This window comes from Pagrus pagrus (genome assembly GCF_965226575.1).
Source record: "Pagrus pagrus genome assembly, chromosome: 17".
Classification (NCBI taxonomy): domain Eukaryota; kingdom Metazoa; phylum Chordata; class Actinopteri; order Spariformes; family Sparidae; genus Pagrus; species Pagrus pagrus.
Window position 1 is genome coordinate 17,724,431 of NC_140201.1, and position 27,397 is coordinate 17,751,827.

General features: G+C 42.5%; 2 protein-coding genes across 3 annotated transcripts; one reads left to right on the forward strand and one right to left on the reverse strand.

Moving 5' to 3' along the window:
• Positions 1 to 927: 927 nt before the first annotated feature.
• On the reverse strand, positions 928 to 20,537 carry smap2 (small ArfGAP2). Of its 2 annotated transcripts, XM_084379235.1 has the most exons (9): positions 20,158 to 20,537; positions 8,011 to 8,144; positions 7,051 to 7,215; positions 6,830 to 6,889; positions 6,464 to 6,521; positions 6,178 to 6,335; positions 5,689 to 5,869; positions 4,931 to 5,442; positions 928 to 4,848 (listed from the first exon to the last, which is right to left on the reverse strand). In XM_084379235.1, the coding sequence occupies exons 1-9, from the start codon at positions 20,261 to 20,263 to the stop codon at positions 4,723 to 4,725; spliced, it is 1,500 nt and encodes a 499-aa protein (XP_084235361.1). In that variant the 5' UTR covers positions 20,264 to 20,537; the 3' UTR covers positions 928 to 4,722. The 2 variants fall into 2 exon arrangements, with proteins under 2 accessions (XP_084235361.1, XP_084235362.1); XM_084379236.1 differs by lacking the exon at positions 6,830 to 6,889.
• Positions 20,538 to 21,227: 690 nt separating this feature from the next.
• trappc3 (trafficking protein particle complex subunit 3) lies at positions 21,228 to 25,955 on the forward strand. Its single transcript, XM_084379638.1, has 5 exons — positions 21,228 to 21,401; positions 22,922 to 23,019; positions 24,094 to 24,193; positions 24,947 to 25,129; positions 25,263 to 25,955. The coding sequence occupies exons 1-5, from the start codon at positions 21,360 to 21,362 to the stop codon at positions 25,380 to 25,382; spliced, it is 543 nt and encodes a 180-aa protein (XP_084235764.1). The 5' UTR covers positions 21,228 to 21,359; the 3' UTR covers positions 25,383 to 25,955.
• The last annotated feature ends 1,442 nt before the right edge of the window (positions 25,956 to 27,397 follow it).

Consider the following 27,397-nt stretch of genomic DNA (forward strand, 5'->3'; position numbering starts at 1 on the left):
AGCGTCAGCATTTATTTAGAATTGTGTTTCAGGCAAACTGACGAATGTAACTCCAAAGGTCACTCTCTTTTAGCTCTGTTTTTGGTCTCCACCAACTCCAGAGGAAGAAAGTTAAGTCTTCAGTGCTCCATCATGTTCACGAAGCTGCTAACTTTGTCTTTTGTTTTGTGCTGTAGCTTCTTTGGCCAAAAATAGAGCCATGAGAGTGACCATAAACAAAAGCTGCAGACCAAAAAACTAATACAATGAGCTGAAAGTTTCTATGAAACATTGAGAGTAACTGCATAGATGAGTGATAATTCTGTTTACCACGAAGAGAGATTACACATAGTTGTTTCATTGACTTTAACAGTTAATATAGCTCCTTTAAAAATGGACATTACATTCAAATATGGATATTTTGCAGTTTTTTCTGTGAAAAGTTGTTTTCAGTATTTATGGCTGTATGTAGAATCAAAGCTTGCCTAAAAAAAATGAAAGAAAATGAATTACCACATATAAATGTATATGACTGATATAATAGTGATCCAATGGGTGTTTAGCATTTAAAACATAAACATTTTACCTTGCTTTTACTTCAACCATGTCACTGATGTGTTTGACTGAACAGGGTTCACAAAAGCATCATAACCAATTCATGACGTCAGCAATTTACATGGCAACAATGAACTTCTTGCGGCCTGTTTCCTCACTTCACAACAAATCTTGATGTGCCCATGCTGCTTACATTGCCAATACCAACAAGCAAGGCTACAATCAAGAATAATAGGTAGTTTTTCTTGTAAGGAACTGGATTATTAATACAAAATACACCATTCATAAGCTTTACTCAAACAGCCTGCAGAATGTCAGCATTTAGACAGGACTGATATGACAGCAGGCCCAAGAATGTTTGAACATTTTTTAAATCAATACCAGGTATCAAAATTATTCAAAACAATATTTATTTTGTATATTTTCACAGAGACAAGTATTGTATGTTACATATATATTCTCAAATTGAAGTGACTACCTTGTGTCAACATGAAATCAAAAAGGGAAAGAACTCATATACAGTACATGTTCATCGATATTGTTTCAGAAACATAATATACAGAGAAAATCTGATAAAGGATAAGATACACAATATCTTGATTGCCAAGTACATAAAAAGATACATTCCTTCATTTGCTCTTATTTCACAGAAAATATACCAGACAAAACAAAGGAACAGATCACAAGCAACCTAAAGTTTGAGATAATTACAAATGAAAAAGCTGCTCAGGTGGAGCCTCCTCGCCCACAGAGATGAGTTGTTGCTGCCTCCAGGAAACTTCTCATCGCTAGCTGAAAGATCTGCTGTTACAGTGCACAGGCGACACATTGTGTTATGGTGATATTGCTCCCAGCAGAGAAAGCGACTGCTGCTGTCACACTGTTGCCTCAGCTGCCACAAAAAGAGCTAAAAGTGAAAGAAATACCTGGAAGGAACAGACGAGTTTCTGAGTTGCGAAGGCTGCTTGTTTATTATTAATGGGAATCTTATTATGCCAGAGTGTCATCATTTGTTTCTCTTTCAGCGGCTCCTTTTACATTCTTACCCCTCACATTCACAATGGCAAATTAACACAAAAATGCTTGTATGTAAAAACGGAAAGATTATTTACACTAATGGCTTCATGCATTTATAAGAATGGACATATTTAGAAACACTTTCAGAGAAATCAGTACAGAGAGATGGTCTGTGTAAGCGTGTGTTGGGGAGGTTGACTCGAACGTTGAGAGGTGACAGATCGTGGTCGTGCAACCGCTTTTTCTTTTTGCTTCACAATGTGGTTTGGCCAAATTGTAAACGCCCCCGAGCGACCTGAAATAACGCGTCAGCCCGGTCACAGTTTGCTCCTAACTTGACGGTAACATTTAAACTCAGTTGACTTGAACGACACACCAAAAAACGGACAGGACGCTGCTGACCACTGATCATTCAGAACGCACAAGTGTAAGTTGCTCGACAGAATCGTAGAATATCAAAAACAAACGCACCACGGCAACAATCAGGTGTGTGTGTAGTCGCAATGAGTCCGGTACAATCATGAAACACATTCAGGACAGCACATTCATTGAGATTTTTTTTTTTGTTGTTGGTCTTGGTCAGAGACTGATCGACGTGTAGAGAGAAACATTCAGAGACACATTCGGATATCATGATAAACATACAGTACACACAATCAGAGCTAGATAAAACATTCTCCTCATGCAGTTCAGTGGAAGAATCTGAAACACGACCGACCTGTACCGTAAAGTGTCCTCTCTCTCTCTATTTCTCTCTTATTTACGGACATTCAACATTGTTTGAGGCCTCTATTGTACAAGGTAGATTAACTTGAGGTGTGTGTGCGTTAACTCGACATTATACATGATGACTTGGCATGCAAGTAGTGACTTTTTAAGTGTCCCACCCTTGCTGAGGAAATAGCACAGTGAGTTGATACATCCCAACATTCATTGTGTAAGAGCAGGTATGACCGAACATACTGTTAAAGGACGGCTGAATTGAAGTTTCTAATAATCACTAGTAACTTGGCTATACAGATGTAACAAAGCATCGGAATACCTTACAACCTTAATAAAGCTAGCATTGATCTTTGGTCTCCCAAAATCCAGGTTAGGACTTTTGACACTTAAAAGTTGAGATTAGATATTGGTTCTAACAGGAGCCCTCTTTGAATTGAGCAGAAGACATCATCATTAAGGGATGCTTAGGTAGGTTTCATAGCTACTCTAACTTGTGAGACAGTAGGAACTTATCAATAAGTAAAGGGATTTCTTAAGTTTTAATATTATTGGAGGGGTAGGATAACTTAAGTGTTTAGGAAGGGATACATTGGTTTTTGTAAGATTTCACAGTTTTTCCTACTAACGCAGAGCAAGACAAAATCATGTCCTGTCTACTTGCAGCTTGAAGGTGTGATAAATTAAGAGACTAGCCAAACCAAGCTTAAATCGTCTGACAGGAAGGGTTGTATAACTTTAAAACTATGTCACCTGAAGAATGAGATCTTAATCCATGTGAACTTGAAAGCTGGTTGGGAAAACATTCATCATAGTTGGTTCTTCACAAACGGGGTTTGCGGCTAAAATGAAGCTAATTGTTGCTGCCGGGAATGATTTGTTAAGAGACAATGCTAATGCTGGGTTAAGAGAATAGTTCAGCATTTTTGTTTGACATAATCTGAACTCTTATTAACTTTCTTGCCAAGCGTTAGACGAGTAGATCGATACCACTCCCATATCTGTACATATGAAGCTAACGCCAGCAGCTGGTTAGCTTAGCACAAAGACTGAAAACAGGTAGTCCAAAGTAACAAAATTTGCCTACCAGCACAGCAAAAGCTCACTAACATTTCATATCTCATTTTTTTAACAAGATAACAAGCCTCCAGGAACTTGATTGGCTTGAAATAGCCAGGAAATGGTCCACACTTGACACCGCAATGCGTTAGCACTTTTTTTTTGCATGGATTAAACAAACATGATATAATGTATTAATTAGTAAGCTTTAGAGATGCTAGCAGGTGGATTTTGTCTCTCGTTTCCAGTCTTTATGCTAAGCTAAGATAACTAACTAACTTCATATTTGACATACACTCACAAGAGTAGTATTAATCTCCTCATCTAACTCTCGTAAATACGTGCATTTCTGAAAATGTCGAACAAATGAGGAAACAGTAAAATCTTATGTTGTTTTCAGACAGAAAGCAAGGTGATTTTTTGCAAGGTGCAATTACATATGAGGTCAATGCTAAGATGCAAATAGACACAAATGAGCAAAATTTGCATCACGCACATATTTGCAGGAGTATGAAGTATTCAACTGAAACATTGGTGTGTATCCTGAGTCGTGTGGGGAGGACCAGGCAGACTGGAGGGACGGAGCCCTGCTCGCCAACGGGCAGTCACTGATCTCTGGAGGAGAGAGTCGGGGGCAGAGCTGGAACTTCTGGAGGAATAAACACCTGAAGTCACACCGGATTCTGCTCTGACCTGGAGCCAGCGCCTGCCTTTGCTCTCTCGTTTACGGATAATGTAGTTACATATTCTGGTTGTTTGGTGTGAATAAACGTGAATGAGTCCTCAGTCAAACTCATTTGAGTAACACCAACACAAATGGTCCTGAAAGTTTGCTTTGCTTTCTGTCTGAACACACCATCAGCCTTGCAAAAGTGAAATATAATTCCAGTGCGTTTGAGTAAAGCTAGGCTAACCTGCGCATTTTATAACTTGATTCTGATCAAGTAAGAAAAACTGTAAAAGTCTCCAGAAACCAAGTTTAAGTCAAGCAGTTAGTTGACACCTACATACAGCAGATGTGCGTGCACACACACACACTCACATACAGGCTAAGTATGAAAAAAGATTTGTAGTCCTAAGCCATTAAACTCTGAACCCTGTTGTCTTGGTTATCATACGAAAATGTTCTGAAGGCAAGCATGGAAATATGCAAAACATGGCCATGGATGAGACGAGAAGAGGAAGCATGGGCAGAGAGGAGAGAGAAAGAGAGGTAGTAGTGGTTTCCCAAACCTTAATCTTCTTCACAACTGTCTTCTCTTCCTCCTCCTCCTCCTCCTCCTCCCTTGCATTAGAAAATGTCTCACAGAGAGTCTAATCCAGATTCCTACAACTCAGTCCCCCTCTCTTTTGCGGATTATTGGCATTACTTCACTTTTTGGATGTATGAGATCATTTCCAAATGTGTGCTGTCATGTGCGATGAGCTCGGAGTCGTCGAGCTTCCCATGTGTTGACTGCTGTATCCCATCATGCCGTTGGTGTTGTAGAGATTCGTGCCGGCCACGTGCTGAGTCATCTGAAAGCCGCAAAACACACATTGTTACTACTTTCAAAATTCACATGGTTGAAAACAAATATGCACACAACCCCAAACACACCTGGGTAATGTTCCACTGTAGCTGCTGAGCATGTTGCACTCCATACACCTGCTGATGAGGTAAACCTCCAACCTGCTGCTGTACCATCATCCCACTCTGCTGCTGTCCCATAATGCCATTCTGCTGTTGTCCCATCACCCCAGGCTGCTGCTGCCCCATCATCCCAGGCTGCTGCTGTCCCATAATTCCATTCTGCTGCTGTCCCATCATCCCAGTCTGCTGCTGTAGCATCATTCCGCTTTGCTGCTGTCCCATCATGCCCTGGGTCATCCCCGTCATGTAAGGTGATGCCATAGCTCCACTAGGTGGAGCCATGACACCCTGTGCAGCCATCAAACCATTCTGCTGTCCCATCATGCTGTTCTGTTGAACTCCAATCATGCTGCTTGGTTGCTGTGCCATCATGGCCATCTGTGATGTCATCATGGTGCCTCCCATTCCCCCTGCCTGGGCTAAAGAATGGTATGAACCGTATGGGTGGGTCAGGTATCCCATTTGGTTCATGTACAAGCCTGCGAAAAATAATGAAGGTCAGGAAGCAGCAATCTGCAAGCAATCAATCATGCTCTCGTCTCTTTGAAGAAACTAACTCACCAATTATATTAAGATTCAAAGCAACAATATATAACTTTGCGGATATGGTTGGATGGACGCCAACCCAATGTGTATTTGACAACCTGGGAATGAGACTCAGCAATCAACTATCTTTCTCCAAAATTGGAAAAGGCACGTCTGAGAAATGGTTTTCCAGTTCTCACCTTGAGTAGCCATACTGCTGGCGTGCACTGACGGGGTGGAGGCGTACAGGGAGAGAATTGAGTCCTTGGACAGTTTCTTGACAGCGCCCTCCTCTGCTTTGGGTGCTGAATCCAGGAACAGACTGAGGTTTTCAGGCACAGAGGCAGTCACTCTGCTCTGAGGCAGGGAGCTGGAAACAGGCTAGAGAGGAAGGACAAAGAGGTGGCATTAGGCTTATTACGCTAACTTCAGCATGCTACTGTGCTCACAGTGACAATGCTAACATGCTGATGATGTTTAGCAGGTGTGTTTACCATGTACAGTATCCTACCATTTGCTAATTAACACTAAACAAATTACAGCAGTCTGGATTTCAGTCTGGATCAGAGTGGTAGACTGTCCAAAAGACCGACCAACACCAACATCTCTTCAGCTTGCTTGGTAAAAAACATAATGGTGCTGTGGAGAGCAGACAGTGAGCAGTGTGTACAGTGTGCTATCTCTCCTACCGTGGTTTTAGTGGAGGAAGCAGAGGGGGGTGCTGGCAGTGAGCTAAAGAGATCCAGTGCAGAGTGTGCCAGAGCTGGATGAGACACCGCTGGGCTCTCATTACTGTCTGGAACACATCCTCCACCATTAGACACCGCAGGACTTGGAGCAGGGGCATCTAGGAAAGGATAGATGGAGGCATGGCTGTTATGAGCAACCTTCAACTTGACCCACAATTTACTGTATATTATACGTAAGTGCTATACTGTAAACGTGCGTATGTGTGCGCATGTGGGTGTGCAGTACCTAATCCAAGCAGGTCTGTAACAGACTGGGAATCTGTCTTCGGGCTGATGTCTTTTTTCTGTCACGAGAGAGAAAGTCGATATAATTAATGCAAAATGTCGGCACTGACAAACGAGCTTGGATCCAGAATCTTTTTCTCCACACTCCCTGTTAGTGAAATGACCTCCCACTCATGCCAAAACAGCAGAGTTACTCCCAATTTCCCCCTGCTGGCTGAAAACTCATCTCTTCAAGATGAACCTCATCATACCTCATTCTCGTCACTGACTGACGGAAACCCTCTTCCCTCTTTCTTCAGCTCAAAAGAGATCGATTAAATGTTCAAAATCTTCAGGGACAAGTATGAACATGAAATGACGTGCTCACCAATTTCATCTTCTCAAACACAACCGGCTCCTTGGGTATATTGTCACAGCTCTTTTCTTTCTGTACAGACAGAACAAACGTTACTGACACTTCAAGTGGACTGACCTTCCTCAAGAGAGACGAGACCAAAAAGTGTGATTCGCTGTCCTGTCAAGATTATTTTCCGTCTGCTGATCCTGTTTGAAGCACAAAGCTTTTTCTGTCTGCGTGTGAGGACTCACCCTAAGCATCTGTATGTCAATGACCTTATCCATGTACTTCTTCTTATCGTACTTGTCCCTGATGAAGATCTCTGCAGACTGGTCCGTCTCGGGCCTCTGGAAGCACTCAGGTAAGAAAGCCTCGTAGAGACGTTTGGCTTTGGCGTTTCCCATCTCCTGAACACACTGGTGGCAGCAAAGCACAACAAATCATGTCACGCTGTTCTAATACAGCAAAGACACAACATCCAGGGTACTTCTCACGCTGCATGTGGTGGAGTCCTCATAATAAAACAGTGTGAAATCCTATTGTGGGGGAAAGAGAGAAATCAAGATGCTGACCATAGGAAAACGATCAAACTGGGAAGCATAATGCTGACTTTCAGACAAGCTGAACTGGATACTGATGAGAAAGTGTCTACTTCCTCCACTATATGTGATATGTCTTTCAGATCCAGAAACCAGAAAGATTTGTAACACAAGGTTTTGTGTTCTAAAGCTGTTGGTTCAATACAAGAAAAGCACTTTAACAGTGGCATTTGTACCAATTAAACACTAACAGGCTCCTACTGGTACTTAAATGCAGTGTGAAAGAAAACAAGACCACGGGGAACAACGGAGAAACAACTGGGCATTTTAGAGGAAAGAAGAAATAAATTATACTCATTAAGACACTAAACCTGTTCAGGGCTCTCTGCTGTAACAACTGTAACATCTCTTTAGCAGCTTTTCTGTTTGGGCGCCTTACCTAATTACTGCCATTAGCAAAGGGCAAAAGTGTTTGTTTTTATTGTACTCCATTCATTACTATAAGGAACAGCACCTACACTGTATTCAATCCAAAGAACATAAGCTGGTATTGCCTCTGCAGTGAGCTAACTTACTCTAACTTAGTTATATGTGAAGCCAATCATCCTGTACTATATCACATTAACATTGAAACATGTATGTGGTGTTTGGCTCTGCAGCGTGACCTCTGACCTGGACCTGCTCCTGCGTCCACTGGTCCAGATTGACAGACTTGACCTTGGAGATGTGGACTCCCAGGTTTCGGTGGATACCGGCACAGCGGATGCAGATGAAGATGCCCAAATTCCAGGACGCCCATCTCGGACCTGGCGGAGAGAGGAAGCTAGCGTTTAATTGTTTTTAGGAGCCTGGTAAAGTAAGTGGGCAACAGAGCAAAAACTAAGTGAGGGGATGGAGAGTGAAGGTGGAAGTGTAATAGAGAAGGTAGAGAAAAGCTCTGATTAATTTTAGTCCAATTATAGAGAGACAAGCCTGAAATTCAATTATGAGTTTGAATCCAGCTGGGAACACATCTAATCCTGTGTAAGTCATACGGTGTCCTGACACATAATGGGATCCAATAGTTAGCCTACATAGCTGGGACTGAGCAGAGAGAGGGGGAGTAGCAAGTAACGCACACAAGCAATCACACGCACTCAGAGCCTGGATACCTGCAGGGATGATTACTCATTTGGTCATGAGCCTCTGTGTGTGGGTTGCGTGGTTATCTGAGTGGGCCATTTTGTCCATCTTACTGCCATATGTGTCTTAATGGCTGCACTGGATTGTTCCCCATATGTCTTCTATGTGTCATGAACCAGACAACTGTGAGAAGGGGGGAAATAAAAACAACACTCTCAGGCTATTTTGCTGCTGAAATTATGCAACCGACCTCTTCAGAGAATACAGTCGGCTTCAAAGAGAATACTGGCGCTCCTCTCCCCATCCCTCCCTACATCTTTCTCTCTCGTCTTGCCCCTCCTCCTCCATCTCTTCCCGCTCACCCCTCCCTCCGGGGCTGAAGCACTCTCTGCCTCGGTCTCCACCTCTCCCACTCGTCTCCTCTCTTGCAACCTTGCTACAAGTTGGTGCACCGCGGCCTTTACGCCACTAGGTGGAAGAGCAGCTTTCGATTTGGGTTTCTCAGTGGACCCTCCTGCCAGCCAGAGTCATTGTGCTGTTTTTAAGAAAGGCCATTCTATGCAAATGAAGAAGGAAGTTTCAGAAGGGAAAACATGCAAAAAAGCTACATCCTAACAGCAGCAGCGGAAACAGTGTCTGGGTGCTGAGTCAAATAATAGCTATGTGTCTTGGCTGCATCCTGCTAAAAGGGTTTGCAATCATAAGCTCTGTGTGTTCATGTTTTTTTTTTTTGGTTGCCTATATTTGTGAGCTATATTTTCAAATGAGAAAATGGGGAAAAAACAAAAGCACAGAGGGTAAACCAGTAAACATAAACAGAGGGTCACCAGACAGACAGAGCATGTCCATCATCCTGACCGTCTGGCTGCAGCATTAGCTGCCACGCCGGCTAATAATAGTAGAATTACTCTGCAAAGCCTGCTTAACCGCTGTAAACACTGGCACTGACAGACAGCAAGAGAGAGATTGTCTATTGTGTTTTGAACTCCCTGCACGCTGGAATTAGTTTGTTCTCCTCATCCTCATTCTAATGCTCCTCTGTGTCCTGGCCGCCATTTCTTATCTCTGTCATTCACCACCGCTGCCTCCCTCCTCCCCTCCCCTGTCTGTCCATATCTCTCACTCACAGTTATAATTCTCCCTTTCTGTTGCCCTCTCCACCCTTAGTTCTTGGAGTTTCGCCCAACTGCCGGCACTGTTGTGTTTTTATTTCTTTGCGTATTGTGCTGACTTCATATCTCTCTTTAGCCATGCTAGTGGCATGGCTTCAGGGATGGCAGTGTTGGACCGCTGATCCACAGCTTTGGTCCAAAGTGAAATATCTCAACAGCTATTGGATGGATTGGTATGACATTTGGTACAGAGAACAATGGTATCCAGAGGATGAATACTATTTTGATGGTCCGCTGACTTTTCCTTAAGTACCACAATGAGTTTAACATATTTGGTTTATTAGTGAAATATCTCAACAACTACTTGTTGCACTGCCATAAAATCGGATACCTCCATATCACCCAGAGGATGAATTCAAATGTTCCCTTGACTTTTCATCACAAGTACGTCGGACTTTTTTTTGCAGTGAAATATAATATAATTGCTAAAGGGTTCATAGACAGTGTATCATCATGACTTTCTTGAGCCCTTCACTTCCTTGTATAGAGGCCACAATGAGGTTGGCCTTTGTAGTTTTGACTTAAATGTCTTAACAACTACTGAATACTGACGCTCAGCTTAGTGTTTCATGCTAATTAGCAAATGTTTGCATGCTGACAGCCTGAACTAAGACGCTGAACATGGCAAACATCATACCTGCTACACATCAGCATACAAATGTTGTCGTTGCGAGCATGCTGATGTTAGCATTCAGCTGAATACAGCCTCACAGAGCTGCTGGCATGACTGCAGACTTCTAGTCTTGTTTCCATGAAGGCCATATTTTTAGGTGTCCATTGGTGCAAGCACAAGTGTAGGTCTCATCACGAGCTGAAGGTTAGTTATTTAAGTGAATCACACCTGCACACTGCACCACAGTAGCCTCTTTGGTTCCAATCCCGAGTAAGAGCCTGTATGGAGTGTGTCTGTCCAGCAACAATGCACACACCTCCAGGTACTTTGAACAGATATAGTAAGTAGAGAGTAGGAGGAATAGACATCTAAAAAAGGAAGGAAAGATCGAACAAACAATCTGTACAAATCCGATTGTCGGTGTTACAGCGTTTGCATTGCAGTGTCCATTTCTCCACTGTTGAGTAAGAGCAGTGAGCAAGCTCTCTCTTCTCTTTTTGTAATCAAGAACAAATGCCAATGCTGTCTTTGAGGTGTAATTAAACATTTACTAGGTTTGACTTATAAATATGTCCTCACTTTTTACAGGGCAAAGTACCCAAAAGTAGAGGGTTCGCATGCAAGACCAATGAGTCATCCCGGCAAAAACTGGCTGTGGTTGTGGTTGTCATACATGCAGCTTGAAGCACATCAGGGGAGGAGAAGGCTGAGCCGGGGAGCGGGCCAAAAACTGAGACAAACAAGAGGGGGTTTTATAGTCATCAAATGGTGGACTTTAGCTGTTTGATGACCCGCTGGGATGTGCAGGGGGTATGACGAGCGGCGAGTGCAAACACAGATCTATAATGAACCTCCATGTCACTCACCCACATACACGCTCATCGGCAATACAACACTTGTGAGGACCTTTACGAGCTACATTCATTTAGAAATCCCTCGCTGTAAATGTCTCCAGCACGCTCCAGACTCTGATACTTCCCATCAATAAAATGTTACAATCAAAGGGCTGCAACAGTGTATTTGCAGTGTTATGCACATAACTATTACTATACGCATGAATTACTTTCCTACTGATCATTTTTAAAAGCATGCGATACAGTTTCAGCTAGATGTTTTCCACATTTTATCCACCCTTTGGGAAACCATTGATTCCCATTCATTTTCATATAGTATGAAGATCATTCAGCAAACTCTTGGAACTTGAGTTGTTAAGTGTAAGCCAGCAAAGGGATTTTAGGCTACACAAATAAACTTGACCTAAACTATGTAATCCACTACAGTTAATGTGAAGTCTGCATACATTTAAAATAATATAAATAAAATGTGGAAAAACTGGAAATTGGAACACTGAACGTCAGTACCTCATAATGACAAATAATGAAAATTTGTCAAAAACTAATACAGACTTAATGTTCCCAATGATGAATTACACGTCTCAGGCAAGTTTCAAGATTCTGCCAACACATTTTCATACCATACGTAATTAAATAGAAATCAGTGGCTGGCTGGAAGGTAACCATAATCTGGGAGGAATTTCTTTAATTTATCAAATTTATGAGCATATAAATCATCTAAAATGTGGAAATAGAAGAATACAGACCACTAAATTACTTGTGTGTATGAATTACTGTAAGTCGCTTTGGACAAAAGCGTCTGCTAAATGCCCTAAATGTAAATGTAAATGTAAATCTAAATGTAGATGGGTGGAGAAAGAATAGCATTAAAGACCCTGGGGACCGTGAACAACAGAACTAGGTTTTTAGCTAGAAAAGCTAATTTAATTGTTAAAGGAAGTCAAAGACTCTTGGAAAACTGTTTGAGTTGCTTTTACTACAAAACTTTTACTACATAACTTTGCACATCTGACAAAACAAGCTCCAACAGCTCAACTCAGTGTGGTACATCACACTTCTAATTGTAAAGCCCCTGCGCATCTCAAAGACAACCTCCAGTTTGGGGGAAGCCAGGCATCTCTGCTATCTTTACATTAAAGAAAACATCTAGCACTTTATTGTGTAGTCATTGATATTTTTATAGTCGTAATGATGTCCTGATGTCAATGTCAGTGCTAGCACCAGGCAGGTAATGGCAAGCAGCCAAAAGTAAATAAATAAATAAATAAAAATAAACAAGATAATGAGCACATTGACTCCCCTCTTGGGAATAAATCAGCAGTGTGGGAATATTTTTGGATTTTGAAAAAAAACAAACAAAAAAAACAGGTCAACTGCTAACTCTTGCTACAGCAATATCAGCTGCTTTGTTTAGTCTCTATAGAGTCAAACTTCTTGTTGTTAAGCCACGTCTTAAGTCAAATGGGCATTTTATCATCATCCAAAGAATCAATATAATAACGTTTCATGATGAAACTTGTCATTTACACCCTTAATGACACACAGGCACACATTTTTTTCATGTACACACCCACTGACTGACACTGACACACATACACACACGTGCACGAGCAGGTGCATATGGCTCATTAGCCTATATCCCACAAGGATAAATGGTGCTCTGCATGCACCCAGTTAATCCCACAGAGCCTCAGTCATCAGTGGATCCTACGCCCTCTGAGCTGCCACCACACAAACACACACTCATGTATACACAAACACTTGTCCCATCCTCCGGCCTCTCAAGAATCTAAAACGATCCAGAAACCCTCAGGCCGCCCAGTGACCCAGTCCCAGTCTGAGCTAAACAGATGGACCCCTATTGATAATTTACTAATACACACCCACCATCTGTGTGTCAGTGCGAGTGTCACGACTGTGCTCCTGCAGGTGAGTCACTGAGGTTGAACGAGTTAGACATCAAAAGATGAGTAAGACACTCCATCACTGTGAGCTTTAGGCTCTTCTCAAAACACATGTTTAGCTTTTATGCGTCATTTGATCCTATTACTGATGTTATTGCTTGTACTCCTTCAAGCTAATATGATCATTGTTCCTGTCATGTTGCAGACAACTTTGTAATCTTATTAAGAGAACAATAAGAATGTTTCATCCAACTATAAATCTATGTAATTCAAGACATGAGATATAAACTGATGCCACCTACAACAAAAACACTACCTACAAGTCTGAATTTAAATTCCTCCTCAGGCCCTATTTTTCACTTGAAAGCTCCTGTTGGTGACACAAAAGGGGGGGGCAACATAACAGTAACAATATAATAGCCTTGAAATACCTGCCCGCCTCTGTGAATGTGAATTGTTTGAACTCTATGGTAATTTTTTAAGATGGTGTCACATTTATTTGCAAGCTATTCTTAGTATTTTGTCTTCCAGGTGTACAGTGACAAGGCAATTTTTAGGTAAGCTGGGCATTGCAGATGTTGGTTTGACTTTATCACACTTTTTATGTGTTTTTCTATCATACACAGTTGTACAAGGCTGGATTACCAACTGCCTTGTGGCCTCAGACTGCCAAACAAACTTTGTTAGAGAATGGGAATATGACTCTCCAAAGCAACAATATCAAATGACATGATGAGGACCTTAAAGCAACATTATCATAATCATTTTGATGGTACAGTGACTTCGATGCGTGGGTAGGACCACTGTGTGCAATGCTTTACGGCAGTACACCAACTGTCACTGATTTTGGTGAAACTGGATCATGTTTTATGGGGAAAATTATTTCTGGTTTTTCCTCCGATGTCCTCCGGCTGCTCTGCCTCAACTCTGTAACTTAAGGAGTTCCCTGAAAGCAACCTGTAACTGCAGCTGTGAGTTAGCTCTGCTAGCTGATTCTGCTTAGAGCAATGCCAGGAAGTCTTGGTGTTTATTATGGGATGAGTAGCACTCACTCTTTAAATAATTATTGTACGTTAAATACATCTTGTACGTTTTTCTAAATAGATTTTTGCTTGGCATCAAGTTTTATGGTCACAATTCATCTTGTAGTTGTTTGCCTTGGTTCCAGCCTGTTAAGCTTCTATGCCCGCCCCAGAGCCTACAACAGCCAATGAGCCACTGACTGAGCCACTTACATGCCAGTCAACTGATGATTGATGCATCATGTAGCCAATGGGATGTCAAATCCAGAAATACATGATTTATCCCAGTTTCTACAGCTGTAAACTTGGAAATGATGCAAGTGTATGTTGTTTTGTGCATTTTGCAAATAAGGAAATAAATAACTATAATGATTATTTTGCCCCTTTTAGTTTCAAGCAGGGGTCATTTGAGGTCACAAAATGGCATGTATTGCCATGCACCTGGATATTTCCTTAGAGAAACATGTGTTAAGGGTCCATTTTCAGTGTAATTGATTTTAAATTTGAGCGTGGACCATGTAAGACTATATGATGTGGACCCGTTGTGTTTTCCCAGCTAATAGGGGCAGTTTAAGGTTATCTCCAGGCTTCTTTTTGCATTAAGACATTTTGGCAAGAATGATACATAAATAATTCGGTGTGTTCAAACTCCTATAGATTAATGCCAGAAGCACTTACAGAGCTTCTAACAGCTTGTGAAAAGAATTCAGCTTTTATATAAAGAGCCCAAAACCACGTCTGTGCTTCAAATGGTTCAACAACAGCCTTCAATTTACTTTGGGCTGGACTGGTATCGGCATTTAAAGGATAAATAAACACACATTTTTGAGGAATAACAGCAGGTTAAAACTATTTCTAAAATGACTTTGTGAAACATCAATAGAGTGAATTTTACTTCCTGAACTGGAGCCGCTGTGGGATCAATAAAGGATTATCTCTCTGTAGAGGGGCTCTGAATCAAGATCTAGTTTTTATTACCATCACCTGGCTGTGTGGCTCTGGGCTGCTAACAGGGACCCAGCAACTTATTTTTCCTGAGCAGGTTAATCTGGCCGTGGTCGTGTTTAATACACAGTCATATACTGTAGACTCTACCACTGTGCCGCCCTCCCCTTGGTACTGTGGGACTCTGAACTCTATGTCGGCTAAAGGACGCAAACAGCCAATCGCCTCCTTGTTTCATTGGAAATCCCTCCTGGCTTCTGATTGGATGAGATTAAGGGGTGTGAGGGGAGGGGAAGTCGGTGGTGGTGGTGGTGGAGGGATAAGGCATGGTATCGCCAGGTGATACAGTATCTCCACGGCAACCGTGGCTTGGTGTGTGCGTAAACACAAGTACAATGGAGACAATAAAGGAGGAAGGCTTTCATGCAAACGCACGCATGCACGCGCACACATGTGCACACACACACACACACACACACACACACACACACACACACACACACACATACAGCCCCTTGAGACTGAGGCCAGAGGTAGAAGTGTTGACTACATTATGCACCTGCCTCGCCCTCTCTTCCCCATTTCTTCATTATTTCCTGGCAGTACTGAGGAGTTACAGTAGAAGTGTCACACTGTGAGGAAGTGGTAAATAAACAAATAATACAGCACCTCATGCGGTACAGAGGAAAAGAGAGACAGGAAGTTGGGCAGCACAGGCAGTAAAAAAGCAAGAGATATGGTTTCAGTGCTGCGGTATCTGTACAGTAAGCAAAGATAGGGACGGCCTGATTGCACCGCTGATGTGTTGTTGTGTGTGTTTTTTAACTGTGTTCACGCACTTGGCTCCATAGATCTCGCCACTTCCTCTTCAATCACTCAGAAGGAGGCAGGTGAGAAACGCACTGTAATCTCTGCCATAGCAAACAAGATTAAACCAAACCTCATCATGCTGCCATATGGTCAAACGCCCGACTTGACAGAAGGAAAGGGAGGGGACAAAAGTGTTTAAGGTGTGCACGTGTGGGGTTTTGTGAGAGTGTGCGCTTGTCATCTAATACGCACAAGAGTAACCCATCAAGACTGAAGAACATGTGCTAATCAGGTAGGAGGTAAAATACCTCTCTTCAAGCATCCACCTAGGTTACAGCGTTGGCTTATTTATTAGCACTGTCACATGAAGAAAGGTGGGTGTGGTGTATTTTATATTATATTATTATAATTTTTTTACAGAACTGACAGAAAACATGCTTTAGATTATAGTGAAAGACCACTAAAAAACTATTTGTTATTATTAGTAAATGAATTCTTAGATAATGGTCAAAAATGTGCTTTGAGAGGTAACAGTGACCTTGACCTTTAACCCCTGATCACCAAAATCTAATTAGTTCATTCTTGAGTGCAAGTGGACATTTCTGCCAAATTGGAACAAATTCCCTCCAGGCGCTACTGAGCTGTCACATTCACAAGCATGGGACAGACGGACAACCCGAAAACAAATTCGCCTCCGGCCGCAGCTGTCGAGGATACATAAAAATGTCCCTTTCATAAAGATTAAACCAAGAGCTTCAGCGTCCCTGCTGTGTGTGTGTGTGTGGTTGCTATTTTCTCCCCTACACCTTCTGTAATCTTATCTGCAGTCTAATTAGATCAGTCTGCTGCACAGCGAAGTCACGCCAATCAAAAAAAAGCATCGCACGGGCATGTTTGATGACCACGTGTTTGAGTATGTGAGAAAAAGAAAACAGATCGAAATGAACTTGGCCTCTCCACGTGTCCACCGCTTCACAAATACAAAAACGATGCCTTGTCATTTGTTTTCCGTGCGTCTCTCAGCTGTCGTTTTGTCTTAGAACAGTCACGTCTTTAGCTACAGTGAGCAGCGAGAGTCTGATCACAGTCTGCCTTCTTAAATTTGACTTCTGAATAGTCACAAGTGTCTTTGCCTGAAGTCGGACAACATCTGTAGCTCTATTTATACCTTATTAAAAAGAACATCCAGAGGCCGTAAGCAGTGGAACAAAACCTTGTATTGATAAACTCAGCATTCATGGTGTCCTGGTGACGTCAACTGAACCTCAACCAAGTTCTCTACAAATCTTGCCATCGTCTTTGTTCTCTGTGTGTGAGGGACAACATCTGATGAAACTCCATTTCACCTTTGTGTTCTGACAGGGAAATTATAACCTGAAGCGCCATATGGTTTGAGAAGTTGTCCATGGAAACTACTTTTAAAAGGGACGGACACTTTGGCAGGAGATCGGATGAACCATCTGGATATCACGGTCCATCTCGGGCTAACTTTAACCCATCACAGCAACGAACCACATGATGTAGCTGAAGCCAGTCAGGAGGAGGGCGGAAACACGTTTTCCATCATGAAAAGCTTTCAGTGCCGTCATTTGCTATACTTCCAATTAAGAATACGCTGCAGTTCTGATGTTACTGATGCTATAGCAGCATCTATGCTAACCTCTCTGGGAGCCGCCATTGTCACCTAAACCTCACCCACAGCTGCCAGCGGTTTCTCATAGGATGCATGATTTTCTTGCGTGATCTTGCGAGTTTCACATGATTGTGTAAATCCAACTACCTGGTCAGCCAGGTAAGGACAAACTTAAAGCCCCTGTTGGTAAGAAAGTTGATGTTTGAGTGTCATTCCCAACTCGTAAAATACTGTAGGTAACTGTAGGTATTGACAGTCGCTTTCTTTCTCAGCAGCTTTTTGAGCCGCTTTGTCTTTCACGTGAGATATTTGTGATGTCAGCATCAGCACCGCAGATCCTTTTTACCTGAATTTGGCAGCTACCTGAAATAGATACAGAGATGCCGACTCAGTAAATGAACGGGGAGGAAGAGGCAGAGAGAGACGGAGAGCCAGAAAGAGAGACAAAGAGAGAACACTTGGATCGTGACGTCTCAAACGAACAACTGGAGGTCAAAAAAACAGGCTGTTTGCCTGCACCAGCTCTCCGAATGTTCCCGTTAGAAATGTTTCCCCTCTGGTATACAAATCCAGAGAAAAGCTACCATAATTCAATGATTTCTACTCTTTCATCCCCTCCTGTCATGAAGCAGAAAGAGTACTCGTGGGCACAGACAGATTAAAGGATTTTAATGCATGGCACAACTCAGATACGAGAGTGCTTTGTACACTTCCCTATTTGTCTGATTGTTTGTCTATCTCTGTGTCTGTCAAGGAAGCAAACACAGATCTGAACTTGAACGCAGCACCACAGAAAACATCTCACTCCCTGTTACGTATGGGAAGCTGCTTACTCATGCCATTCATCAAGTTTTCATAAGGAAACCCCGGCCTGCAGTGATTTATGTACATTCAAGGCCTTCACTCGAGAATTTATGACAGAGCCGAGAGCAGTGACACGCAGCTGCCATGTTGAGGCATTTCTCGGACAAGGTGTGGAGAGGCCATTCTCATCAATTACAACACCAGCAGTGTTGCCGAGTTACATCAGAGCCAGTGTGAAATCGTAACAAGGGAAATAACACTAGATATTGGTATCAAATAAGCTAATACTGAAGCAGGGTTGCCTTTAAAACCTCACATAACTTGCAAGAAAACAAGACATTCGTCAAAACAGGATGAGACAACTTTCTAATAAACATGTTGACGGTTCAGTGAGACAAAATAGTTGTATAGACATTTGCAGTTTGGTGTTTTCATGTTTATCACACTTTATCTGCCAGAGCGTTTTGGTAAAACACCTCCATTTTAGAGGCCTAGAAATATCATGGCAAGTACGTGGTAATTACCACGCAACGTATTTGACATTTCTTTGAAATTACCCCCAAATTACCACAATAATCACCTCAAAATTGATTGAATATCATTTAATGATAACATTCTGATATTTTCCAAAAACAATGTTCATAAAGAGCTGCTAAAGGATCTAGTTTGAAGCCAAGCTGCAACAAATCACTCATATTAAGTCGCCTGCTGAGGGGAAGTTAGACAGAAACAAGGCGGAAATTCAGCTGCAACAAATCACTTCATTTTAGTCGCCTACTGAGGGGAAGTAGGAAATTAGGAAATTAGACATGGCATGATCAGCAGATGTCAAGCAAAAACCAGTCTGAAAATGTATTAAAGAAGTTACCAACAATTTATACCAGCTGTGCTTATTGGAAAATAGCAAAACACTATTATTAAACAATGTTGTGGGTGGTTTTCAATACATTTTGAGGCAATTACTCTGGTAACTGACTGGTTATTTCAAAGAAATGTAAAAATGTTACTTGGTAATCACCGCCTGTTTACCGTGCTTTACAGTAAAAGATGTCATCAACTTATTGACAGTTTAAACAGACAAACATGCCACAGATTGTTGATTCACTCTCCGACTCGGCGTATTTGTGACCAAAACATCAGTGTTTACACACCAGCGTGGCAAAACAGGTTCAGCGCATAGCTGGTGACATAGTCCAAGGCCTCGCTGAAGCTACAAACAGACGGAGGGACAAACACACAACACTGTGTCAGCGTCTCGCTATGGTGATGCAGAAGGATACTATACCATCACCCAAGAACATTAATAAAACATGAGGCACAGAATGACGTCAGAACCAATGCCTCACTGTGACTATTACTCTCTCAGCAGCCTCTTCACTGAGGGTGACAGGCTTATGACATGTGCCTATAATGCCGTTAAATATTGTGGTGCCCTCGCGTTGACAGCTTCTGTGTTCCCATCTGCACCCAGCTCATAGGAACAGTCTGTTCAGGGTGACTCAAAGTCAATACATGTGTCTGTCTCTGTCTGTGGTGTCCATACAGGGGTTCAGGGAGCCTCAGGTGTCTTTGCAAGGGCTCCTAACAGTTGGAGTCAATTTCACTGATGATCTCATCCTGTTATATAGCTGCCCGATACTAATTATGAACAAAAACCTTCTCAGATGGAAAAAAAATCTGTTATGTATTGAAGCTACCTGGAGGTGATTATGGATCCCCCCCCCCACCTATTAGTTGCTGGCATGATGAAGCAGCATGCCACGCTCCAGCCCTGTGAGGATGTGGCCCCCGTGTCTTGCACCATAGTACAATGTAATTGGTCGAGGGGGTGATGAATGCAATGCCGCATTTTCCAGCGTAGTAAATGAGGAAGACGGGTCGATTCATGCACCGACCATCATCATCCTCACGCATGGACGGGATCAAGACAAACACCTTACCTTTGGATTCGCAGTCAGCGCAGAATTTGTTCTCCTCCAGCGCCAGCAGAGAGTTGAGGACAGTCTGGTATCTGTCAACGTCTTTCACAGATTTGCCCGTCATCATCGCACCGGTCCTCCTCCTCCACAGCCCCTGTACAGTCCGTGCCGGCTGTAGTCTGATCGCCCTCTTCTTTCACCAAACTGAAGCAGTGTGTGTGTGTGTGTGTGTGTGTGTGTGCAGCGCTCCCTTCCTCTTCCTCCTCCTCGGTGTTAAAGCAGCAGAGCGAGTTTTGTTTCACAACGATGGGATGATTGCCTTTCAGCCAACCAGCTTGCGGGATTGTTCGAGATGAAGAGAGCCTAATGAAGGCAAACACACCATGTGATCGCTGTGATTCAAAATGTAATGTGATGGGCGACTTTAAAGAGCATCTGTAACCTATCACTGCCTGGTACTGAGTGATCCTCTCTCTCTCTCTCTCTCTCTCTCTCTCTGTCTCTCTGTCTCTCTCTCTCATACACACACACACGCACACACACACACGCACAGTGATAAATCCACTTCTAAAAGCCACAAAACACAGCTGTCATAAACAAAAAAAAACATTTTAAAGCTGCATTCCCCGCGTTACAAACAAAATCTCAGGTAGTTTCTTACCTTATTGACAGTATCTTAACTATTTATACTGCCATCCTGTGGTCGATCATAAGAAGTTTGTGAGAGTCAGGTCTCACTCTGGTCCTCTGTTCCCCTCCGGGACACCAGAGGGCGATAAAACAACCTGCCTTTGAGGACGACAGACGAGGAAAAGCTGGAGAAACAGCTGACTGAGGAGCTGCGTCAAGTTAGAGAAGGGTCACCGAAGCAAAACCGGAAATCACACGATTCGGTCTTCAAAATAAAGTGTGTAGTTTGTTTCTACAAGAAGACGAAAACTTATATGCAGGCACACGATAGCAACAATAAGTCGCTTTTGTCTTAAGATTGAATTTTCTTGAATTAACTTTTCCCTAAAATCTCTATTACTCAGATTTTCTTCCCAATAATTATCTTACTCTAAAGTACGACCGGAAGTTAGCGCCTTCAATCCAACTAGCTTGAGGTTAGCGGAAGCGTATGGCTAAACTGCTGATTACGGAAATAACTGCTTAGCCAGAATCAAATAAATAAAGGATTAATATCGACTCGCCACCTGTGTAAGCCCGTAACACTGTCCACAATGTCCCGGCAATCCAACCGAACAACAGACAACAAGAAGATGGTAGGCGACTCCCGCAGGATTAACATTAGCCAAACCTATCTAGCATAGCTAGCAGAATGATAACCGGGGCTAGCAAAATAGCTAACCTGACAACTGTAACGCTACGCCTGACGCTACTCGTCAACCTTTTATCTTTGCTAGACAGGTTTGGATAGATACACGAACAGTATTAAACAGTTGAATACGTATTTCATTCATTGTTTAATGTCACTGACTTTGACAGGAAGTGTAGCTACTTCGTTGTAGCACGCAAGCTAAACAGTTAGCTAGCCTTCGTAGCCGTACACGGTACACGGTACACTAGCCCGTTCACTTTAAAGATAAACTTCTGAATGAAATTAGTAACATGCGTAACAGTTATTGCTGTCATGCATCCTCACCTGGGCAGATGAAACTAAATAATTCAACATTTTTGCTGAGCTGAGCTACACTGTCAGTCACAGTTTCCTTTAAAAACAATGTAAACACTTAAGTCAATAAGAAGTCAGTCGGTGACTTTACCATCTGCGCCATGTAAGGGGTCTGTACTCGTATTCAGTTATGGATCAGTTTTATTAGCTCTGTTACATGGTTAGCGTTACAATTTTCCAGCTGCAGTGAAGCCCCAAACTTTGCCTGCGTATACGTAAAGACTTTATACATTACATTAATTCACTATAAAGTAGTGTTTACTTATTAAAACCTTTATTCTGTGTTACTGATGTCGGTCACCGTTTCAGCACCGGGAGCTGTCCATAGCATGACCTGTAAGACTTCCTGTTGCAGGAAGTAGGCCGGCATCTGTTTACACTCCTCTGTGTACATTGAATAATTAACTGATAGATGGCAAGTTAAGATCGTGTCTTATTATCTGTCTATGACAAACTTCAGGGTGTTTTATAAGCTTGAGAGAGGTTGTGTTATTGGCTACGCTGCGTAAAAAAACGTGGCCCTTGCTATCATTGTAACGCCAATACCACCAGGGTCTACTGGCTACTATTCATGTGTTATGAATATACGGTATAATTTATATTAGAAGAAATCTAAGAGATTGGTTTTAGACCTTTTTTCTGTCTGTCTGTGTTAAAGCTTGCTAACCTCAGGAATCTTTACGACAGATGTACATGTATGTTTTTGGTAATGGAAACAGTTTTCCACATACAGCAATAAGAAAGCCTGCTTTTATACTATTTTGATTTCCATCAAGCTGCCATTTTTTGATGAAGATAAAGTGCGTGACAAATCAGCATCATAACGAATTACTGTGCTACTGCAGAGATTCCCTGGACAACATAATTTGTCCTCCATGTGTAAGATGTACACATGTAGTTTTTCTTTCAGTGAAAACGGAAAGCGTGATGCAAAAAATCTCATCCCCACCAACAGTGAATCATGTCACTGTCGCGACATCTGTCAGAATAATCACAATATGATTGTTTTGTACCATTTCATGAAGCGCGTAGTTTGCCACACTCTATCATCGTAATTTCTTTTTGAGCAGCATTAACAGTATGATGCCTCTGTTGTTTTCTCTCTTGCAGAACTCTGAGCTGTTCACTCTGACGTACGGGGCGCTGGTCACCCAGCTTTGTAAAGACTACGAGAATGATGAGGAAGTGAACAAACAACTGGACAAGATGTAAGTATCTTCATGTACTGTCATCAGGCCAACTGTAGTTTACAAGGATCGGTGTGCTGGTGTGAAACAAACAAAAATCTTTTTTTTGTCAGTGATTTACGCACACAAAGCATGTCATGTTTTCTTCCTGTTTCATTAATTGCATGGATCATTTTTATTAAACAAAATATCAGTATTAATCTAACCTTGATCATGTCATACATCATGACTTGCAAAAATATGGTGGAATTTGTTGCTGGTACAGTTTGAAACGGACAACTTTCAACATCACAATATACAGTACATCACATATTGAGTTCATAAACTTTTTTGCTTTGCTTCAACATGTTAAAGTTTATCTTTTGCTTGTTCAACCGAGGAAAAAGAAGTGATTTATTTCTTGCCTCTTCGGTGTCTCTCTTTAACTCACATCTTCACACCGCTCTGACACATTCTGTGGCCCCTTTATTCATCATACACCTGCACACCAACCAGAGCAGAGGGATGACATAATCAGGTTTTTATTTCTCTCACTTCTGTGTCAGAGGTTCCCCTCCGCTCGTGTAATTTCATTGAACCTGTCGGGCCTTTGAAGAAGAGATGTGTTTTCATGAGAAAATAAATCTCTGGAAGGCCACGCTGGATACCGTTCCTCCACAAAATGAGATTAAGAAAAAAATCGATGGGTCTCTAACTCGAAAAATTCAAAACATCCTGTCATGCTGACAGGTCTTTGGACTGGATGTACTCTGCTTTTCTGGTTGTGCAGCAACCCTAAGCTCTCTCCGAGCTAAGTCGTGACGAGGCTCGTCTTACCTGGCCTTAGAAGGCAGTGAGTCTGCACTGCCCACTCTGTTAGTCGCCAGCCAACTGGTCAGAGGCAGACCATGTTAGGATCGGGATGCATCGGTTGGCTTCAGAACAAGTTGACTTGACCTTCTAATCAGACTTATAACCACCTGCCAAGTGTATGACCCAAAAATGTTGGAACCAACTTCTATCTCTTTGCTATCATTCTTTCCTCAATCCTTTCCCCTCTACAGTAATCAGCAATAATGACGTTGTTTCTCTTTCTCCTCTGTCTCTCTTTTGTAGGGGCTATAACATCGGAGTGCGTCTCATCGAGGACTTCCTGGCACGCTCCAGCATCGGCAGGTGTCAGGATTTCCGAGAAACAGCCGATGTCATTGCTAAGGTAATTGGAAGGTTCCGGGCCAATCAGAGCGTGACCGTGGACTTTTCCCAAGATGGATGGAGGGAGGAAGAAGGAGAAGGAGGGATGACAGAAAAAAAAAAGATCATAGATGAAACATCCGAACAATTGATGGGGGAAGAGGGGAAGGATGTTGGGAGGGGTAGGGGAAAACTGGTGATTAAAAACCTTCTAGACCTTGGGGCCAAGATGACGTTCCTCTTAGCTTTGTGTGATGGTAGCCTAAATAATCAAAAGGCGAGGGTTCAGTTACACGTGAGATGTAATGTAATCTCTTCCCTCGGCAAGGTGATCATCATGTTACTGTTGTGAGATGGCCTGTGGAGTGTCAACATACCCTTGTCTTGTTTTGTCAAAACTCAAGACACAAGCAAACAATGACCGCTCCTCGCAGGCCTGACTGTGTGTTTAGCACTCCAGCTGTTCTCAAGGTGTTACAGATGCTTTGTTAGTGGAGTCGTTCCACAGATGTAACCTCACACGAGCTTAGGGAACTGGCTCTTGGTCATGAAGAGGAGGGTCATGTCTGTAAATGGCCTGAGGATATCACGTGTCCTACAGGAAACTCTGAAACCAACTCAGTCATTCTGGAATAGATAATTGTTGAGTTTAGGCCAGATCGCAATGCCAATTTCTACATAATGTTGCTTTAATTAAGGTGCCATCAAACATTACTTTTTTCTGTGGAGTAATCCTCCATTGTTTTCTTTATTTGTGTGTTGTGGTCGTTGTTAGCTTGCGTTTAAGATGTACCTGGGAATCACCCCCAGCGTGACCAACTGGAGCCCAGCAGGAGATGAGTTCTCCCTCATCCTTGAGAACAACCCACTGGTCGACTTTGTGGAGCTGCCGGATAACCACAGCACACTCATCTATTCCAACCTACTGTGTGGGGTCCTCAGAGGAGCCCTGGAGATGGTAAGGTCAACACTATTTTTTTAATAAATTGATGGTCAACATAGAATTCAATCGTCGACAGAATTCCTGCACAAGTGAATGCACCAGTTTCAGTTTGTACGTAGAAACATACGTGTCTGTGTGTTTGCTTTAGGTCCAGATGGCCGTGGATGTGAGATTTGCTCAGGACACGCTGAGAGGGGACAATGTGACAGAAATCCGCATGAAGTTCATCAAGAGGATCGAGGAGAACCTCCCAGCAGGAGACGAGTGATGGAAAAGAGAGCTTCCCTCAACCTTTTGTGTCTCATCCGGGGAGGACCAAGTCACAAACGGAACAACACCGTCACACACAGACTGAAAGGAACGAATGAACTCAGAACATCAAGATGAGCAGCTTATCTCGATAGCCTGAAGGACGTTACTTTGCAACCTCGCGTTCTGGTATCTTAATCTACTGTGTTTTTTGTTCTGTGTGATTGGAGAAGAATGCTAGGAATGCGAAGTGACTATTGAGATACGCAGAGGATAGAAACACTGTACACTATTGGAACACAACACAATAACATGGCCCTGTTGAGAAGAAGAGTTTGCCTCTGACCATTTATCTGTTGCCATCCCTCATGAAAAGTCCCTTTTATTATCTGTTATCTGAATAGAAGAATGACGTCTTCATCATGTATGAACTTTTTTTTTGCTCCCGGTGTGAGGCTGGAAAACCTTACATCATAATGTTTGTCTGTTTTTTTTTTTTTTAAAGAAATCACACTCTATATCGCTGCCAATTATCTGGCATGTTAATTTATGTGGATGGATATGTCAAATAAATGCGGCATATTTAATATGATGCTTGTCATATGTGTTTTGTGTGAGTGGAGACACTCTATAACATGCCTGTTGGGCAACCTGGAACAGTTTTAACTAGTTACACACACACACACACACACACACACACACACTGTGTCCTCTGTCCCACCTTGTCAGATCTGCTCCAGTGTACTGTGGGAGCGTTATTCCTTTGGAGTACCGCAGCCGCTCTACAAGGCAAACAATAACAGACCTAATGCCTCTCTTATGTTTGTTCAGGGTACATGGAAGTAATCTGTGTGCTTGCGGTTGTGTGTGTGTGTGTGTGTGTGTGTGTGTGCGTGCGTGCTCGTAGAAAAGGACTCACCAGTGCTCAGTTCTGGCTGTCACACCTGTGAATGGCTTTACATCACCCAGAGGTAACGAACAGAACTTCTCATTTAGACCCGCTGCACACCTCATCAATAACTGAAAACACAGGCGCTCATTCACAACACACGCACACACACACACACACACACAAATCCTCCCTGGTCTTGTATTAGAAGCAAGAATCTGGTCTGGATACCACTAGAGCATTAGCCATGTTTTTCTTATTCTCAGTCTTTTTTGTTTCATTGTGTAACAGAACAATAACATTAGTACCAAACTCATGAGTCTGCTGAAAGCTCTTAGAGGATGAGATTGTAAGATAGGGATTTCCTTTTGGAGAAATCTGTCAGCTATTAGACTGCTGGAAACCTTCAGGCTCTACACATCCTATTTTATAGCTGCTATTACACGAACCCATTTATGCTTTTACAGTTTTCAGGCGGTCGAGGTGAAATCCTCCAAGAGGCCACCAGAGGTTGCTGTGCACATTAGCTTCCTGAGCTGTGGGCAGCTTTCAGCATGAGGCTTAAGTTATGTACATTTTAGCATTTTTTGGCCAAAGATGGGTACTGTGGGAGAGATACATTCCCTTATTTGTGGGAGTGAAGTCTAGAGCTGCCAGACAACATAAATAAAAGGTTCATTTCCAGATTATGAATATGAGAAGAGCAGACAATATGCAGTAGATGAGCACAGTGGCCGATGCCAATATGTGGACTCTAGTTTTGATTTGGCAGGAGATTAGACGAACGATGACAACATGCAGTCTTTGTACTTTATAATCCCGAGGAAGATGTATTAGGATGGGATTTCTTAGTATTATTTGCTGTCTTAAGCCTCTGCCCACTCCTGTCTAGGGTAGTGCTCATTTAAAAGGATGAAGAGTGGAAAGTGGCGGCCGACAGAATGCAATAAGCTCGGCGTGCCATTAGGCGAGCTCTCAACACATTACGTGCGCATATCTATGCACCCTGTAGGCCCGTGATGTGGATGTTGGATGGAAAGCGGGCAGGAAATAGTTTTTGTGCAGAAGCTCAATGTAAATGACTTGGCAGAATTAGAGCCGTGTACCTGGGGGATGGATGGACAGCTGGGTTTGTGTATTTGTGA

Bases quoted from the DNA above. Each gene is read 5' to 3' on its own strand.
- smap2 (XM_084379235.1), bottom strand. From the start codon at position 20,263: ATGATGACGGGCAAATCTGTGAAAGACGTTGACAGATACCAGACTGTC. The intron at 6,522-6,829 runs GTGAGCACGTCA...CTCTCGTGACAG, and splicing joins TGTTTGAGAAGATGAAATTG to AAAAAAGACATCAGCCCGAA. The intron at 5,443-5,688 runs GTGAGAACTGGA...TATTTTTCGCAG, and splicing joins CAGCAGTATGGCTACTCAAG to GCTTGTACATGAACCAAATG.
- trappc3 (XM_084379638.1), top strand. From the start codon at position 21,360: ATGTCCCGGCAATCCAACCGAACAACAGACAACAAGAAGATG. The intron at 23,020-24,093 runs GTAAGTATCTTC...TCTCTTTTGTAG, and splicing joins AACAAACAACTGGACAAGAT to GGGCTATAACATCGGAGTGC. The intron at 24,194-24,946 runs GTAATTGGAAGG...GGTCGTTGTTAG, and splicing joins CAGCCGATGTCATTGCTAAG to CTTGCGTTTAAGATGTACCT.